Source organism: Solanum tuberosum, unplaced genomic scaffold (assembly GCF_000226075.1).
Source record: "Solanum tuberosum cultivar DM 1-3 516 R44 unplaced genomic scaffold, SolTub_3.0 scf00083, whole genome shotgun sequence".
Taxonomy (NCBI): domain Eukaryota; kingdom Viridiplantae; phylum Streptophyta; class Magnoliopsida; order Solanales; family Solanaceae; genus Solanum; species Solanum tuberosum.
The window spans coordinates 1,725,798-1,746,448 of NW_006239015.1; the positions used below are offsets into that span (position 1 = coordinate 1,725,798).

At 33.8% G+C, this 20,651-nt stretch overlaps 1 protein-coding gene across 1 annotated transcript; it reads left to right on the forward strand.

Annotated features, from left to right (window-relative positions):
* The first annotated feature begins 10,026 nt into the window (after positions 1-10,026).
* LOC102585590 (uncharacterized) lies at positions 10,027-19,171 on the forward strand. Its single transcript, XM_015308641.1, has 16 exons — positions 10,027-11,500; positions 11,591-11,698; positions 11,784-11,980; positions 12,055-12,265; positions 12,360-12,603; positions 12,689-12,839; positions 12,935-13,107; positions 13,152-13,203; positions 13,299-13,488; positions 16,089-17,375; positions 17,500-17,610; positions 17,685-17,881; positions 17,959-18,169; positions 18,269-18,512; positions 18,598-18,748; positions 18,824-19,171. The coding sequence occupies exons 1-16, from the start codon at positions 10,249-10,251 to the stop codon at positions 19,121-19,123; spliced, it is 5,079 nt and encodes a 1,692-aa protein (XP_015164127.1). The 5' UTR covers positions 10,027-10,248; the 3' UTR covers positions 19,124-19,171.
* Positions 19,172-20,651: the final 1,480 nt, after the last annotated feature.

A 20,651-nucleotide genomic window follows, 5' to 3' on the forward strand; every position in this document is an offset into this window, starting at 1 on the left:
TAAAGGGGGGTTTTTTGCGCGAGAAAAGGAGGAGGAAATAGTAGGAGTTTTTTTTTTTTTTTGAGCAAATATACAGAACACTTCAAGAAAAAGTATTCAACATACGCACTAAATATACTACTAGTTCCTCTGTTCCCTTTTGTTGCCGGCGTTCCCTCCAAATTTCATCGGAGTCATCGTTTGTGGTGGTAGAAGCTCATCGCCTCCCGCTCGTTTAGTCTCACTTCGCTGCACTTTGGAAGGTAATACTCATTTTTTACTTAAGCAATTTTTGTGTTGATTTGTTCTTAGCGTATCGTTGTTTGATATTTTACCATGTGAAGTTGTTCACATGTTTGCATTGGGATTGTTTCTGACTCGTTGTTTGGCTGCAAATCAGTGATAAAGTTAGTTAAATAGCCTTTTGTTGTCTGTTCATTTTTGCTTTCAAATGGTTTTGGTGCTCGTATGAGTTTATACTGATATCTATGTTCCTCCTGCATTCATGGCTATCGTGCCTGCCGATTAATATTTAACCTTCCTTTATGAGTTTGCTTTGGTTCGCCCCTGTTAGTAGAGTTAGATCTGAGTTAGAGTTCACGGTCGGTTTAATATAGTTTCGTCTTCATCTTGAATAAAAAATGAGTATGCCGTCCTTGGTTTTTATTGTCGCATGATCCAAAATTATATGTCATGAGCATAACCGGTTTATTTAACTTACTCTTTTATTTAGTGTTATTAGTCAATAATGTCAACTTCAATAATGTTTATAAGCACGCTAAGTTGAGTAAAGATGCTGACCATGTTTAGTTGTTCGAATATGATAATAGTTTCTTTTCTTAAAATGAGTTAGTTGGTTGTTGTCTTCAAAAAATTTATCGTTTAGCATAATGAACTAGTATCATTAATTCCCTTTTGTAGTGTTGGCTTGATTATTGCATAAGATATGTTATCTGCCAGCAGTGTAACATGCTCTCTTTCCCATTATTTTCCTTTGGTTTATTATTGCTTAATGTTGTTTGTTAATCACATGTTTGGTACGAGATTCTGTCCTTGTTCTCTTCCCTTCGAATGGCCTCCTAAATTTATTCGTTCGAGTGTGTGCATTTGTTACTATTGGGTGTTGAAAAGTAGTCCGAATTGTTGGGTTTCGCTTAGTCCAATTTCTTTAGGTATCTCGTATGAGCCATGAGAAATTGTGATTAATAGGCTTTTGAGCCAGTAGAATGATTTGCATTAAATGAGTGTACAATGAAGTTTAATTAATTATCAAAGTGTATCACTGCTATGCCATCCGTGTGAGTGATTTGCTTATGGATCTATCTCTATTGCTAAATTCCTTTATTAGGAGTGATATTAATTATTATTTTTTTGTTTTTTTTTGTTTTGTTTCCGTGTGATTTTTGAGCGAGTTCATGGAACTCCATTGCCTCTCTTTCTTCCCATTCCAATGGGCTATGGAGGCACCAAATTGCATTTCTCTCGAGTCGTATTTAAAAATTCGAGTCTTGATGGAATAAGGCGCACAGGGAACCAATGAACAGGGCTGGAAAACGTTAAATATAGGTTGGAAATCGAACTTTCAGTTCCCGGAAAGTTGAAAGAAGGCTAAAATACAGCCTTTATACACTGATATACGAGTCCAGTTCAACAAATACGGTTATAAAAAAAGAAATACAGGTTGCAGGGGACAAAATATATTGTATACATTTGGTATATGGTTCAAGATACAGGAAACGGGGTTGATATACAAGTCGTATGCACTGATATACGGCTTTCGTATACAAAAACGTGAATTGGTTAAAAGTCCTAAGAATCAGCAGCTTTGGCCCAATGCTTCTGGGCAGTAATAGGCCCAAATTCAATTATTTCCTTTCCCTTTCCTATTTATTTGATATCGTATTTGACTAACGCTTTGATTATCTTATGGTTTAATTAAATTAAATTCCTCAAGATAGCCATTTCATTTATATGTATATGTAAATTAAAGCTATTTTTGTTTTATACTTAGCTTTAATTTTATTTGTCTTGTTACTTAAGTTATTTCCCCTTTTGAAAATTCCCATTTAGTTCATACCCCCTTAAAATAAATAAAGTGATAAAAATAATAATAGTAATAAATAAATAAGTTGAAATAAATCAGTTCTTTTACTAAATTAAAATTTCAAAAAAAAAAGAAAAGAAAATAAAAAATAAAATAAAATAGTTAATATAAATTAGTTCTTTTACTTAGTTAAAAAAAAAATTAACAAAAAAATATATTAGTTAAAATAAATGAATTTTTTTTATCTAAGTTAAAATTTCAAAATCAGTCAAAAAATCATTTTGGTCAAATCGCCGGTCAACCGCGAGTTAGCGGGCATTCCGAGGGCCTAACACCTTCTCGGAATGTACATTTGAACTCGAACCCTTTTTCAATTGATTTTGTCTGTTTAAGTCTTTTGAAAAATCTTGTATTTTTTTCTTGATTTTTTTTTACTAAAAATTAAGTGGCGACTCTGTTCTTTTGGAAATTCGATTTCTCTTAAACTATAAGTTTAATCGATTTTTCAAAAACTCAGTCATTTTCCTTTTACTTATCTTTTTTAAATAAAACACAAACAACAAGCTGTCATAAACCAAACTTCTATAGCATTAGAATGAGAGCTGTAAAAAGAAAAGGGAAGGGAGGAAGGCATTGTTACCTATTTCTGGGCAGCGACACTAAGACGAAACGAGCAGGCGAGCAACGACTCTTTCAACACCCGGATTCGAAACTCGAACAACCAACTAGAAACCTGGGCAGAAACTTAAACACAGAACCGAAAACTCTTATCTCTTTTGCTTGTGAAACGTATTTAGAGTGTATTAAAGTATTTTTCTCAAAGCTCTCCTCTGTGTTTGCTCTGAAAATTTTTCTAACTCTCCTAAAAAAAAATTCCCTCCTAAGACTAAATGCAAAGAGAGCTTTTATACAAGGAAATTAGGGTAGAAAAAAAGGGGGGAAAGGGGTCCAAATCCGAATGAGACAAGGCCCATTTCAACTTCAAACTCGAAAAATCTTTCACAAATCCGAAAAAACATCTTTTTTTCTGAAGCTTCAACTTCATTCCGAAAGGGGAAAGGGGGGACGGACGGTGGGATCGAATCACTCGTCCTCGCTATGCCACGCGGGGCGATCTCACGGCCCCAAGGACAAGAGGCGCGACTGGCAGATGCTTTCGCTGCAACAACAGCGAAGAAGACGCTGGAATGAACTGCTGTTGTACGTCTGTGAGCGTTTTTAATTGTTGTTAATGTTTGAGAAAGAAAAAGGGGTTGGGTCGGTGAAGGGTTGGGCCGGGTTACGGGTTAAGGGAACGGGTCGGTTGAGTGGGTAGAGTGGGCTGTGAATTGGATTGTTGTTGAAGTGTTGGGCTGATTTCTGTTGCTGGGCTGCTGTAATGTTAAATTGGAGAGTGGGTATTGGATTATTAATAGGGGAATATTATATTGTTGGCAATTGGTTGGGCTGGGACGTTGCATGCTGGCACGTCAATTGAAATTGGAAAAGGGCCAAAATGTTATCCCTTAAGGTGGGTTGAAGAAAAGTTATATTTGGCTACAATCTCAATAGAAATTAATTAACAATTTAGTCAAACGGATTAAAGAGGTAATCAAAAGGAGTTAAATTTAGAAGATTCGGCAAAATTCAAATAGGAAGAATTAATATAATTAATTATGAGCTTTTTAATCTTAACGAAATAAAATAACCAATTTAACCATAAACTAATCGATTTACCTATAAACTTATTAATTCAAAATTAAAACCATAATTCAAACTAGAACTAAATTAATAAAATATTTATTTTAACAAAGTAAAAATCTTTTGGTATGATTTTCAAACATTTATAAAATATACTTAAAATATACTAACTACGTATATAATTAATTATATGAAATATATTTATCATTTGAAATACAATAAAAAACCGACTTAAATAACCTTGAAACTATTTAAATTTTATGAAGCTAATTATTCTAAATCGTTGAAAATTAGGAAGCTCAAAAACTTATTATTGGGGAGGGTCAAAATTGGGTGTCAACATATATCATGAGACAACAAAACACATTGAGGTAGATTGTCACTTCATAAGGGAAAAATTGTACAAGGGATTATTTGTACCAAGTACACTCCAACACAGGAACAACCAACTGATATGTTAACCAAATGACTGATTAAGGTTCAACATCAAGTTCTCAGTTCCAAGCTTGGAGTTCAAAACATTTTTTCACTTCCAAGCTTGAGGGGGAGTGTTTAATAGTAAGTGACTTAAAAAGATAAGCAAAGAATATAAGTCAGTTAGGATTAGTAACTAACTGTTAGTTAAGTTAGTTATGCCTTACTAGTTTGTTACAAGCTTACAAACTATTGTGTATAAATAGAGATATGTACATATTGAATACATGATGAAGAAATAATAAGAATGAAAGCATAGAGTGTTTAACTCTAGCAAGATACACCTTCTTTAAAGATTACTTCATCTTATTCCTGATCTCTATTACTTCTTCTTACTTTCATTGTTCTTCTTCTTCTCCCTAATTCTAAGCTTCATAAAACTACAAAAATGTACAATTATTAAGAACATCATTAACTGAACGGTAAGTATAGAAAAAACTCTCAATAATTCTCTTGAACCTCAAACAATTTACTTATTTTGAATTAGAAAGAAAATCTCAATATTACAATTAATATGAATTAGAGGGAGTAAGGTGATAAAGTAAAATTATAAAAAAAAATTAAATTAAGATTGTGCCAAATCATATATGGACATATGGAGTATAAGGAAAAGATTCAAATTTATGCAATGGTAGCAACATGCATGTTTTTGAACTATGTAAAATGATTTAAATTTGCCCCATAATAACTTTAAAGAAGGGGGTTATCATTCCGATGATGAGATAACTTTTTTAATATTTAGAACGTCCAAATTCCAATGGTAATATTTGTTGTGACGAAAAGATGAAAACGAAAATCTAAAATAAAGAACACCAAGTTTAACGTGGAAAAATCCTTCAAAACGAAGGTAACCACCACGGGATCGACAAGATCCGAATTGCTTCACTATAACAATAAGAGAGTTACAATTATTCTTCTAATGGCTACACAACAAGTGCCAAAAGAGAACAAACAATAGCTACACCAACAAAAGATAAATAGAAAGAAACACCACCCAAACCCAGCTTCTGTTCGGGACATAAAACAGGATCTTGCTGACTTCCAAACCCGATCTCCACCGTTCAAATCAACCACCAAGATGTCAGGAACACTCAGTACAAATTTCAGCCCGATCCAACGGTTAGTTAATCGAAAAACACGATCTGAAGGTTGCTGGTCGGAATAAAGACTGCAGCAAAAGAACCTTTTTTTTCTTCTCTTTTCTCTCTTGTTGAAAGCTCTCTCAAAAACCTCTCTTATGTCCTAATGTCTTTCAAAGAAAATATTAATGAGCAATCTAAATTATTCTCTCAAGACCATCCTCTATTTATAGAGTTGTGCTTTTCCCTTAACAAAGCCAAAACCAACTCCAAATAGGATTACTATTCCAATCCTTTTCCTAATAGAATTGGAAACCAAATAAAGAGAATAATTCCAATCCTTTTTCAAGTAGGATTAGGCCATGGGCCTTTGGCTGGAACATGGGCAATAGCCCAACAATATTCGCAAGCGTCAAATCATTTATAATGGAACTCAAATCATGAACAAGTGGACCATCAAATTAAATCTTATATCGAAACTCCATCAATCCAACTCAATCATTAATCTTTCTCAAACATCAATAGTACGTGATGTCAATGCTCAACAACAATCACTAACGCTAAAACACACCTAGATGCTTATTATTTAACTTCTAAATTATTTATATCAATTTCATGATTGTCAAAGGTGGAGTTTTAGTTGTCGAGGACGGTACTGATTTTACAACAGAATTAAAATATTGACAAGGGGAAAATAGTAAAGATGATCGTTTAAATAAGATAATTTTAATTATGTGAAATTTCTGTGTGTATGTTATGTGATTGTTGTCAAGATAAAATGACCATAGAGTAATAATGATCTTCAAGTGGAAAGAATAAATTGTTATTGTGGTGATCGATTTAGAACAATGATGGATGATGGCTAAGAAGAATGAAATCTTTCGAAAAGTTTAGAGAAAAATTTAATTCATTTCGCATAGCTCAAGGATGATTTTTCCTTGTTAAAAAAGATACATGTGCGAGAAAGCTTCCGTGGGTAGTGAGTAAGTGATGGTGTGAATGTCGATTTGAGAATTGAAGAAGAAAAGAGGAGGCTTTCTCATCCAAAGAGTACTGGCCCTAAACATAAAGAGATTGAATCGGGTCATTTATGGTACTGGGAATCATATTTGGGCCTCCTTTGGTTAATGGGCTCAGTCGAGAATGGGCTTGAAGCAAAGTGAGCAATTAGAGATAGGGGTGTATATGATCGGGTTGGTTGAAGTTTTTCAAATATCAAATCAAATCATTTGTGTAAAAATTTTAAATTTATAAACCAAACCAAACTAATAAAATTCAGATTTTTTTGGATTTTTCAACCTCGGGTTGGTTCGGGTTTTTCAGATGCCAAACCAAACCATTGTGTCAAATTTTTAAATTTATAAATCAAACAAAACTAATAAACCTCAAAAAATTTCAGATTTTTGAAATTTTTCGGTGAAGTTTGAATACAAACATATAGTTAACTTGTGCTCCAAATATTTCTTTAGTCCAACCAAAATACAATTATCTAAGGTGTTTCTTAAGAAAATAACACAAAATATGAGATGAGTACTGATGACACTAAAATATTCAATAAAAAATAATAATGAAATTATCATATAAATAAATATTGCAAATTCATTATGAAAATGATCATAATTTAAAAGTACTAAATCATGCTAAAATAAGTTTAATAAGTATTAGTTACATGACTAAATATTAAAGGAAATTAAAATAATATTTAAGGAAAATTAAAATTAGATTATGTATTTTAATTGTCTAAACCAATGTAAAACTAAAGAACAAATATTCAATATTATTGTCATTCTTAGTGTTGAATTGATTTTCTTTTTGCATTAGTATTAATTTGATTTTGATTTAAGTTTTATTATAATTATCAACATCTATGAACTATAATCTTTATTGGACTATTCCGAATTCTAAGTTTTAAATTTGAAGTAATATATTAAAAGATAAAAACTATGAAATAGTATAAGAAATATTTTAAAATTATATCAAAGTAAATATTTTTATGTATAAAATAAAATTTTAAAATTACATATATAATGTTGGGTTGGTTTGGTCTCGGATTGATTTTTTTTAGTTAAAACCAAACCAACCCAAATATAGTCGGGGTTTTTTTTTCAATACCAAACCAAGTCAAACCAAATCACTAGTCGAGTTTTTTTTTTGGTGTGACTCGGTTTGTGGTTTGGTTCGATTTTATACACCCCAAATTAGAGACATGATAATTGTCGCTGTTAGTTACGAATAGGACCTTTTTTTTCTGATTTTTCTATACGGTGTCTGGAGTCCGTATTTGAGCCCCCAACTAACTTTGAATTGTGCAATGTGGGATCCATTTGGGGGTGATGCTCCAACAGAATTTTTCCATACGCAGGGCTTCAACAGTTGAACCTGAAACCTCTAGTTAAGGATGGGGCAATCCTACCACTACACCACAACTCATGTTGGTAAGGAAACTTCTTTTTAGTTCTACATGTACAAGGCCTTTCACAGTCCATATACATGAAAGATATATTTGATCACAATTATTAATGGACGACAAATTTATATCATTTCACAAACCTAAATGCAAATAAACCGTAGATTGATGTTTCCATTTCTTTCATCTTCCAACGATATTCTTATTTTTACCATCACGATTCTTGTCATTTTGCGGACAACAATATCCAAATCTGCTTTTCGGGGAAGTGTTTTACTTTAACATATTAGTTTTACCTCCATAGAAAGTTGATTAAATTGTATTTAATTATAACTAAAAGAATATTAGACAAAACAAATAGCTATAACGATCATTTTTAGAGTCATGATGTTCGGGGCAATTTGCAGATACCTAGAATAATTTTACAAGATACATGTTATCTTTCACTATACGAAATATTGAATAACTCTATCCACTACATTAAAAGGTTATAAACTTTAAAAGCTTTCTTATATATGTGAAATTTACAAGAATATATTGTTTAAGATTTTGATTAACAATATATGCACCTACTCTTTTTTAATTACAAACATAGCAAAGAAAAATGATTTTTCGAGTTTTATTTATATAATTAATTTAATATTACTTTTTTCCTTCTTTAATATTTCATTGTTATACACGTTATCTTTTTTCCCCCAATATTATGTTTATCTCGTGTACCATAATTATCATCACCATAAAGTACGCACATAACCCAAAAAGAAGGGAAAAAGTAATGCTAAATTAATTATGTAAATAAAACTCGAAAAATCAATTTTTGCTATATTTGTAATTAAAAGAAGTTAAAAAGGAGTATATGCATATATTGTTAATTAAAGTCTTAAATAGTATATTCTTGTATTTTTTAATTTTTTCATTAATATTATTTTATGTTTTTGTAAAAATTTATTGCTATGTTGGTGAAAATTAAAACTATTGTATATACTTGTTATTTAGGTGCCTATTTTGTATTACTTATAAATGTCAAAAAGATGAGAGGCAAGATAAAATCACAAATAGAAAATGAGAGAAATATCAAGAGAAATCTTATAGATTATTGCAGCAAATAGTTCAAGAATTTTCATCAAACAAAAAAAAATGGGGTAGGGATGGCGAAAAGAAAAAGAGGACAATACTGTTCTTTTCCACAATAGATTAAGTGTGTTAAGTCAACTCTTAGAACTTATAATAACCTATTGCATTCTCTTAAAGAAACGGTATATATAAGAAATGCTATACACGAAGAAAATAACATAAGCATATCCACCATATAAAAGATAATAATCCATATAAAGAGTATAGACAAGTTCCTTACGAAAACTTCAATGTAATCGATCGAGAATCTCATATTGAGTTTGACCACCAAAAATATTATTATTAATCAAAAAGTTCAACTCATTGACTAAGAAAAATATCATCAGGAAAAGATTAAAAACAGAAGAGTAGGGTAACAAAGACGAGAGAGTTAAAGGTAATTAAAGATGAGAAAGTGGTCGGATTAACATCTACTTAGGGTGTGTTTGGTATGGTGGAAAATATTTTTTTTAAAATGTTTTTCTAGAAAAACAAGTTCTTAAAAAATGACGAAAATGACTTCTCTTAGTGAAAGTAAAACAAATTCTACAAGTGACATTTCATATACCCACACCTGACACCACACCTCTATCTCCACACCTTCATCTTTTATAGTATTTGTTTAAAATATACTACATATAAATGCTTTTAAGATAATATTGTTTTACTTACCTATCAAACACTAGAAAATAAATACTTAAGAAACTTACTTATCCTTCGTATTAAACACACCATCATTAGTTCAGATCTCTAATCATCTGCCAATCACCCTTTTTGTCAATTCTTCCGACCCTTAATATTTTTGACTTTTACATACCTTTTCCTACGAAGTTTCCTACCCACATTATGTTATGATACAGAGATTACGTTGACAATCTCATTTCATGTGAAGGATGTTCAGTCAATATACCTTTTCTTAATCATCTGACATTTAAACCACCGTGTTCAAATCAAGCACTGAAGTCCTTGTTCAATCAATTTACTTTAAAATAAAAAATCAATTTACTTTTTGTATCTTTTATAATTGATGTTGACTTAGAGATTATTTTTAATGAGAAACATGATTAGTGAAGATTCATATAGCCGACATCAACTTGCTTGAAACAGAGACGTACTAGTTGGTTTTGTCATTTGTATTCACATGGGGGAGAATATACTTGTTGACATTGTATGTTCATACCTATTTAGTATAGAAGTTTCCAAACGCTTGATGTGGTTTGGCAAGTCTTTGTGAGCTAATGGGCAAGTACATTATATTAATCAAAGTGCAGAAATTCCAACTTGACGGCTCAGCCAATGCATTTGATCTACACCAACAGCTGACAAACACAAAAGATAACATTCAAAGCATAACGAAAAGAGAAAGAAGTGTGAGCAAATAGTATTGCAGGCTGCAGCTATAGGTATTCTCCATTTTAGTTTATACAGAACTAATTCACATGCAAATTGGCAGAAGAAAAACTTCATAAGCAATGAAATTAAGCACAAGAGAGATACTTCTGTTTCTTTCTATATCAACTGCTTCAGGTATCATTAGCACCAATAAATTCCTGCGAGATTCAGAAACTTTAGTCTCCAATGACAAAAGATTCATATTCGGGTTCTTTAGTCCTGAAAATTCGACGAATCGTTATGTTGGTGTTATGTTTAATGTCCAACCACCAACTGTTGTATGGGTTGCCAACAGAGAGAAACCTTTACAGGATTCTAGTGGAAGAGTGACAATATCTGATGATGGAAATCTTGTAATCTTGAATTCACAGAATAGGAGTATATGGTCATCAAATATTTCACCAGCTGTGAGAAATTCCACAGCGCAGATCTTGGATACTGGAAACTTAGTTTTGAACGATAGCTTCAATGGGAGGGTTCTCTGGGAAAGTTTTCGGGATCCTTCAGATTGCTTCTTGCAGACCATGAAAATTGGCGTTGATGTAAGTACTAACACGACAAATCTGCTGAAATCATGGATAAGTCCTTCAGATCCATCTGTTGGGAGTTTCTCAGTTGGTATTCAACCTGAAACAGTTCCCCAGATTTCCATATGGAAGAATGGGAAACCTCATTGGCGTAGTGGTCCATGGAATAAACAGGTTTTCATTGGGGTACCAGACATGACTTCATTCTATCTCAATGGATTTGATCTAGTTAATGACAACAAGGGCACCGTGTACCTTACCTATTTATATGCAAATCAGATTGAGCTGACGTTTTTCACCTTGAACTCAACAGGGTTTTTGCAGCAGAAATATATGGATCCTAGTAAGAATGATTGGGAAGTAACATGGGAATTTCCTGCAACTGAGTGTGATTTTTATGGAAAATGTGGACCTTTTGGAAGCTGTGATCCTACAAGCTCACCAATCTGTTCTTGTTTAGAGGGATTTAGGCCGACAAGTGAAGAGGAATGGGGAAAAGGAAACTGGACTCGTGGATGCAACAGAAAGTCCATGTTAGAGAGCGAAAGAAACAGTTCTAACCTTGAGCAAGGGAAGCAAGATTGGTTTCTGAAGCTGCAGTCAATGAAAGTGCCGGATTCTGCTATTTGGGTACCTTTTGCAGATGAAGATTGTGTTAACGGTTGCTTGAGGAATACTTCATGCATAGCTTATTCATACTACACAGGCATAGGATGCATGCATTGGGAAGGAAGCTTACTTGATGTTCAGAAATTCTCCATCGGTGGGGCAGATTTATTCCTCCGCCTTTCATACTCTGAGCGTGGTAAGACCTGCATTTCAGAACTATAATATAAGCTATAAAACTCTGCTTGCCAATGACATATGTATAATGGACACTTATTTTGTAATGCAGATCAAAAGAGAGAATATAAAGTAGTCATTGCCATCATAGTCCCAGTAGGCTCAATAATTCTTGCCATTTTCGGATACATTTCCTGCAAATATGTAGCTAAGCGCAGAGGTAACAAGCTTATCTGAAACATTAGAAAATCCATAGTAGCTTTAATCATACGAATCACTTTATCTCTAATGTCCTCTTGAATCAGGATGGAAGAGAATGAGTAAGATCTTATCAAGTGAATCATCGCCAAACTATTACAAGGAAGACAAGATTACAGAGGACATCAATCAAGCTAAATTGGAAGAACTGCTTGTATACAACTTTGATATCTTAGCAAACGCAACTGAGAATTTTCATCTGTCCAGCAAGCTTGGACAGGGAGGTTTTGGTCCAGTTTACAAAGTAAGGATTTGTTTGATTGAGTGTCTTACAATTGTTTTTAAGAAAACATAACCAAGTATATGATATAATTGCAGGGGAAATTGCCAGATGGACAAGAGATTGCTGTGAAAAGGCTTTCACAGTCTTCTGGTCAGGGGCTGCAGGAGTTCATGAATGAGGTTGTGGTGATTTCAAAACTTCAACATCGTAATCTTGTTAGACTTTTTGGGTGCTGCATAGAAAGAGGGGAAAAGATTCTGGTTTATGAATACATGCCAAAAAGAAGCTTGGATGCCTATCTCTTTGGTTCGTTATGATTAGTTTTCTTTTATTTTCCATAGTCTAACTAAAACAAACTTTTCTTTAATTTAAACTTGTCAAATTCGCGATGTATTTTCAGGGTCACAACAACAAGAGGAAGAGTTCCTGGATTGGAGTAAACGTGTGATCATTATTGAGGGAATTGGTCGAGGCCTTCTTTACCTTCACAGGGATTCAAGACTAAGGATTATTCATAGGGATTTAAAGGCCAGCAACATTTTGTTGGATGAATACCTGAACCCCAAAATTTCAGATTTTGGGATGGCAAGGATTTTTGCAGGCAACCAAGATCAGGCCAACACAAGCAGAGTAGTTGGAACCTAGTAAGTTCTTGTATCTTTCCCTTTTATCTTTTCATGAATGAAAAGAACACAAAAAGTAAACATTCAAAATTATAACATGATGCAGTGGTTACATGGCACCTGAATATGCAATGGAAGGAAGATTCTCAGAAAAATCAGATGTTTATAGCTTTGGAGTATTGTTATTGGAAATTATAAGTGGAAGGAGGAACACTAGCTTTCACCAAGATGATGGTGCATTAAGCCTGCTAGCATTGGTAAGTTCTTATGAAAATTAAGCTCCAATTCATATGAAATGTCAACTTTTCATAGTTCAAGTTTCCAATGTTTTGTCAACGTGCTTGCTCTTCAGGCGTGGAAATGTTGGATTGGAAACAAGATTGTGGAATTGGTTGATCCCAAGATAACTGACCTGCACCTTGAAAAAGAAATGGTGAGATGTGTACAAGTTGGATTATTATGTGTACAAGAATATGCAGAAGACAGACCAAATGTCTCCACAATTTTGTCTATGCTCACCAAGATGTTTATAGCTTTGGAGTATTGTTATTGGAAATTATAAGTGGAAGGAGGAACACTAGCTTTCACCAAGATGATGGTGCATTAAGCCTGCTAGCATTGGTAAGTTCTTATGAAAATTAAGCTCCAATTCATATGAAATGTCAACTTTTCATAGTTCAAGTTTCCAATGTTTTGTCAACGTGCTTGCTCTTCAGGCGTGGAAATGTTGGATTGGAAACAAGATTGTGGAATTGGTTGATCCCAAGATAACTGACCTGCACCTTGAAAAAGAAATGGTGAGATGTGTACAAGTTGGATTATTATGTGTACAAGAATATGCAGAAGACAGACCAAATGTCTCCACAGTTTTGTCTATGCTCACCAGGGAAATTGATGATTTACCAAGTCCTAAACAACCTGCATTTACAACAAGACCGAGCTTTTCCAAAAAATGCACTTCTAAATCTCAAGGCTCCATTAACAATGTTACCGTTACTATTATGGAAGGACGATAAGGCATATACGATTTTTATTTAGGCATGATAGTATTCTTTTCTCTGTAATTATTACTGTTTCTGGTTCTTATTATAATGGTTCCACTCAATATTACCTCAGTACATTAAGAATCCAAGAGAAAAGTGTTAACCCTGCAAGTCACTTATGCTTGATAACAGAACCCATATCCAAGCAAGAAGAAGCAAAGCTAGACTTCAAACTCAGAGTTGTCAACAAGTAGCCTAAACAGGTGTTTGCAGAAATTTAGAGAATCCTATCCACGGATTGAGATCATTTAGAGTTAGCTTTGTATTACAGCTGACTCTGAAGATGAACAACTTTTCTAGACAAAGGCATTCTTACAGCGTGGTTGGAGGGTCACCAAATCAACAGGGAAGCCTGTAGGAAAGGGGAACATGCATCCAATTCACATCAGAAATTGCTGAAATGATGTGAAATCTTGCACCACTTTTGTTCTTGGAACTCAAGTCATGTCAGCCCAAGAATATTTGCAGTATCACAGGTAACAAAGGACAAGAAACCTTCTGAGATAGCATGTAAATTTTTCAAAATTCAGACAAAGATTACTCCTTTCCTTAGAATTGTTAATAAACCTATTATTCTGCTGATGCCTTTACTAAATATTATAATGAAGAATCCTATTAATATTCTTGCATTTGTAATCTCATTTTTGGATTGTAAACTTATGAGAGTGAGATAAGCATTCTACAAACTGGTAATAATATGTGAAATAATCTACTCTTCCAACCTATTAACATTAAAACGATGAGTATTAGGTGATGTATCCAAGTTCTTTTACATACTCTAGATACTTTCATATATCGATGTGAATATTTTATATACTTAATGCAGAACATCAGATCAAGAGTTATCTTTCCAAGGAAAACTATATTTCTTATGAGTAAGATCAAAACTTGGAGTTCGAGGCCCCTCTGGCTTCAGCCAATTCCCGGCAACATAAACAACAAAAAGGAAAAAAAAAAGAAAAGAAAAGGAGCAGTAACATTGTTATTGATGAATTGCCGAGCAATTCCTTCCCATGGCTAAAAGTCATACTTTAAGTGACAATTTTTTATCACAACGCTCCCCCATTTGCTAATAATGCTATTAAATCTTAAAAATTAGGCAGATTAAAGTAAGAGGAAAATACTGACCTTTTGTAATCTCCGGAAAGGACATTTGTTCTTGTAATTCAGCTTTTCATGTCCGACTACCAAATTCGGAGGCGGAGGTGGATCTAATCCCTTCATTCAAGCTTCTGTACCGTGTTTGTTTGACATCTCCAGAGTTCAATAAAATTTATGAATTTAATCAACTTTTAGTCACTGTTCATATTAGATCAAATGCTCATAAGAGGTCTATTAATACCAAACCTCCGAGTCTGATAGAATGAATTATTTGCCTGGGGAAAGAAATTCACAGAATACTCAGTTATGATTTTATCATCTGTTCTTCTAATTATACAAAAGCAATTTTGTAACAAACAAATTAGGAAAAGAGATGTTCAAAGTTTCATCCTTATCACATTAATTGGTTGAAGTCTTGTAGTAGTAATTTTTTATTGTGATATTTGCTCAATTCAAATATTTCAAGTATATCAAACTACATTTTCTTGCAAATTTGTCCATCTACATGAATTTCCCTAGCTAGTGTACAGAAAATCAAGCAGATCGGGAATCCAATCATAAAGTGACATCGGAACATACTCAAAAACTTAAATTGTAACAACCTTTTTTGTCTAGTATCAGTTGATCCTCCAGCATGACCAATTAGATTGGAAACTTGAATGACATCAATTGGCTTAATAGGAACTATAGTGTCCTATTATTCGCGATCTAATTCGTGATGCGCATCACTTTTTTTGTTGTTGTAAGATTTTGGTCAAATACACACCCAAAAAAAGGGAAACAAAATGAAGCATTATTGATCATTACCTTACCTCTCTATTCAAACATAACCCAATAAAATAACTGGCTTTTAAATGGCCTTTTCCAGGAAGATGCCTAACCTATGTCATATAATGGTGTAGAGATTATGTAGACAATCTTATTCTAGGTGAAGGATCTTTCTGCCCACTGCCTAATTCAATAATATATCTTTCTTAATAACTTGACATTTGAACTACATGTTCAAATAAAGAGGTTGAATCTAAATACTGACAAATCCTATGTTATGACAGCTTAAAATTGACCATGAAACATCATATTGTTGACATTTCTAATTAGTATGGAAGTCTCCATAACGCTGATGTGGTTTGCTTACCATCCTAAGTTGAATAATAATGATAAAATATTTTAGTTATCACCCAAGTGTAACATGACGGGTCAATCAAGGCATCTGATCCAGATAGTTGTTGGCAAATTAAGACGAAAAATGATACTATTGAGCAAACAGTGAGAAAATATCAACAAATACTGCAACTATAGGAAAATCAATTTCAGATGATAACTACAATTCTAGTGCTTATTGGGAGAAGAAAACTTGATAAGAAATGAAGCTGAGCTTAAGCTGTAAGAAGATACTTCTTTGGTGTGCTTTTCTTGTTCTGTTTTTTCATATAACAAATGCTTCATCAGACTCCATTAGTATCAATGAGTTCCTGCAAGATTCAGAAACTTTAGTCTCTAATAACAAAACATTCAAATTGGGGTTTTTTAGTCCTGAGAATTCGGCGAATCGTTATGTTGGTGTCATGTTTAATATGAAATCACAATCTGTTATATGGGTAGCCAACAGAGACCAGCCTTTACAAGATTCTAGTGGAAGAGTAACAATATCAGAAGATGGCAATCTTGTAATCTTGAATGGACAGGGGAAGAGTGTATGGTCATCAAATATTTCACCAGCTGTGAGAAATTCTACAGCCCAGCTTTTGGATACTGGAAACTTAGTTTTGAAGGACAATTCCAGTGAGAGAGTTCTATGGGAAAGTTTTAGTGATCTTTCAGATTCCTACTTGCAGCACATGAAACTTGGCACAGATAAGAGTACTAACACCACAAATCTGTTGAAATCATGGAGAAGTCCTGTAGATCCATCTGATGGGAGTTTCTCAGCTGGTATTCAAACTGAAACAATTCCTCAGATTTTCATATGGAAGAATGGCTTACCTCATTGGCGTAGCGGTCCATGGGATAAACAGGTTTTTAGTGGAGTACCAAACATGACTTCATTCTATTTCAGTGGATTTGAGCTAGTAAATGACAACATGGGCACCACCTACTTCTACTATTCATATGCATACCAAGGTGATGACATTATGTACTTAGTTTTGAACTCAACAGGATTTCTGCAACAAAAAGATTTATATGCTAGGAAGAATGAGTGGGAAGTCACATGGGTAACTCCTTCAAATGAGTGTGATTTTTATAGAAAGTGTGGACCTTTTGGAAGCTGTGATTCTGAAAGTTCACCAATTTGTAGTTGTTTGCAAGGGTTTAAACCAAAAAATCAAGAGGAGTGGGTCAAAGGAAACTGGACAAATGGATGCATCAGAAAGACTGTGTTAGAAAAAGAAAGAAACAACTCTAACGTTGAGCAAGGTAAGCAAGATTGGTTTTTGAAGTTGCAGTCAATGAAAGTGCCGGATTCCGCTATTTGGGTACCTTCAGCCAAAGAAGACTGTGAAAGTGATTGCTTGAGAAATTTATCCTGCATAGCTTATTCATACTACACAGGCATAGGGTGTATGCATTGGGAAGGGAGCTTAATTGATTCTCAGAAATTCTCCAAGGGTGGGGCTGATTTATTCATTCGCCTTGCATATACTGAACAAGGTAGTACCTCTTTACACTTAGGTTTGCATTCTTTAGCTTACTGTCTAGAAAACAACATGTATGTTTACTTGTTCTCTGCATGTCGAAATGCAATTGTAATAATGAACACTATTTTGAAATGCAGAACAAAAGAAGAGCAATAAAGTAGCCATCAGGATCATAGTTCCAATAATTTGCTCAATAGTCATTGCCATTTTGGGATACATTTCCAGCAAACTGTTGGCTAAACATAGAGGTAGGTATCAAGCTTATCTACAGTAGCTTTAATCAGACAAATGATTTGATCTTTCAATGTGTATTTTGAATCAGGAAGGAAGAGAAAGCGTGAGCTCTTATCAAAAAAATCATTTCCAAGCTATTACAAGCTAAGTTTGGCTAGAGATGACATTTACAGAGTTAAATTTGAAGATCTAACCATATACAACTTTGACATGCTAGCAAATGCAACTGACAATTTTCATCTGTCTAGCAAGCTTGGGCAGGGTGGTTTTGGTCCAGTTTATAAAGTAATTTTTTTTTGTTTGAGAGTGTTTTATTATCTTTTTTTCAGAAAAGATATTGAAGTCATTCGATATAACTGCAGGGAAAACTTCCAGAGGGACAAGAAATTGCTGTGAAAAGGCTTTCACAGTCTTCTGGTCAGGGGCAAGAGGAGTTTATGAATGAGGTTGTGGTGATTTCCAAACTTCAGCATCGTAATCTTGTTAGACTCCTTGGCTGCTGCATAGAAAGAGGGGAGAAGATGCTGGTTTATGAATACATGCCAAAAAGAAGCTTGGATGCCTATCTCTTTGGTTGGTTTCTTTTTCTTTTATTTCCTTTTCTTTATATTCCGTATTGTCTAACTAAAAAAGAAAAAAATTCGAACTGTTACATTTTCAATGTACTTACAGGTGCACACTCTGAAGAGGAATACTTCCTTGATTGGAGCAAACGTGTGATCATCATTGAGGGAATCGGCCGAGGCCTCCTATACCTTCACAGGGATTCAAGACTAAGGATTATCCACAGGGATTTAAAGGCAAGCAACATTTTGTTGGATGAATACCTGAACCCTAAAATTTCAGATTTTGGTATGGCAAGGATTATTGCAGGCAACCAAGATCAGGCCAATACAATTAGGGTTGTTGGAACCTAGTAAGTTTGTGAATCTCATTCTCCATTTTTTTCATGGTTAAAATGAAAAGAACAAGTAATCGTTCAAATTTATAATGTGATGCAGTGGTTATATGGCACCTGAATATGCAATGAGAGGAAGATTCTCAGAAAAATCAGATGTTTACAGCTTTGGCGTATTGTTACTAGAAATTATTAGTGGAAGGAGGAACAATAGCTTTTACCAAGATGATGGTGCATTAAGCCTTCTAGCATGGGTAAGTTTTTATGAAAACTAAGCTCCACTTCATATGAAATGTCAACTTTTCATAGTCAATACTCTTGCTCTTCAGGCATGGAAGTTGTGGAACGAAAATAAGATTGTCGAATTGGTTGACCCCAAGATAATTGAACTACAGCTCAAAAAGGAGATTCATAGATGTGTGCATGTTGGACTATTATGCGTGCAAGAATATGCAGAAGACAGGCCAAATGTCTCCACAGTTTTGTCTATGCTCACCCGGGAAATTGATGATTTACCAAGTCCTAAACAACCTGCATTTACAACAAGACCGACCCCTTCCAAGAAAGGCTCCTCTAGAATTCAAGTCTCTGTGAACGATGTTAGCATTACTATTATGGAAGCACGATAGAGATCATATAATTTTGGTGTAGGCATATATCTTATTCATTTCCAGTAATTATTCTTGTATGTGATTTTACATTTAGAATCCAAGAGAAGTTTAAACCGAGCTGAGTCCTTTAGCAGTGAGAATTTCAGTCATGAGATTAACAAGTTAGTTTCCTTAACAAAGGGTATTCCATATCTGAATTTGGAGTTCAAAATACAAATTTCTTTTATGCTCAGCACCCACCTGTAAAAAGGACCCCAATTAATAAATAAATAGAAAATTGAAACACCATTGTTTGGTTACAAAATCCGTATCTAAGCAATAATAAGGGAAGAGTTCATACTCAATGTTGTTAACAAGTAGCATGAAAAAAAAATCTTGGCGTTTCCACAATATTAGTATGATGATCGTATGATTTGGACTTAAATGAATGAAGAAATGAGGATTCATATAGCCGACCCTAACTTGTTTGGAATTGAGGCATAATTGTTGTTGTGGATCGGGATTTGGACTAAGCTTTGCATTCCAGTTGACTCTGAAGACAGGAAGAAACTGTTGGTCTATGAAGACATGCCAAAAGAAGATTGGATGCTTCTCTAACTGATAATTTGATTTGAAATTATTAATTTCATACATTTCTATTTATTAGTTTCAAGTTCACCCCTTAAAGAGGAAGAGTCGCATGATCATTGTAGTCAACGTGTGATCGTCATTGAAGGAATAGACTGAGGAGTCTTACCTTCACAAAAATTTAGACTAAAGATTATTCATTGAGAAGATTTGAATGTAAGCAACATTTTTTTTTGGATGAAAAACTGTACCCTAAAATTTCAGATTTTGGGCATTGGAAGGATTGTGCTGACAACCCACATCAGGTGCATCATTCTCTCTATTTCATGGTTTAAAAGGAGATAACGAGTGGGTTGTTGGATAAAGTTAGTTCTTATATATTATTTTCGCGATTTCGTTGTCTAACATAAGACAATTAGTAACCATTCAAAATTATTATATGATGTTGTGGTGACATGGTGCCTGAACAGGCAAATGGAAGGAAGTTTCTCAGAAAGATCAGATGTTTATAGTTATGGAGAATGAAACGTCAACTTTCCGTAGCTCAATTTGCTATTATTTTGTCAATGCCTTTGCTCTGAAGGCATGGAATTTCTGGAATGGAAACAAGATTGTCAAACTTAGGGGTGTCAAAAATGAACCCAAACATAGGTAACCAGTCCAATCCGCTTAGAATTTTAAGGGTTGGGCTCAAGATAATTTGAATTGAGTTCAATCTCAACTCATTCAAGTCTAACCCATTTTAAGAGAATCCTCAATTGAGCCCAATTCAATCTCCAATTTCAACCGTTTTTAAAACTCTTTACTAAGATATGTTCTTATATTAAAGGTGTGAATTATTATCTATTTAACACCTTTTAGGATTTATCTATCAATTTGTTACTTTTTTAAAAGGTAAAAATGTTCATTACCTCCCTGAACTTAAAGCTTTTTATTTAGTGTACACCTAAATTATATTCCGTTTTAATTACCCCCGAAC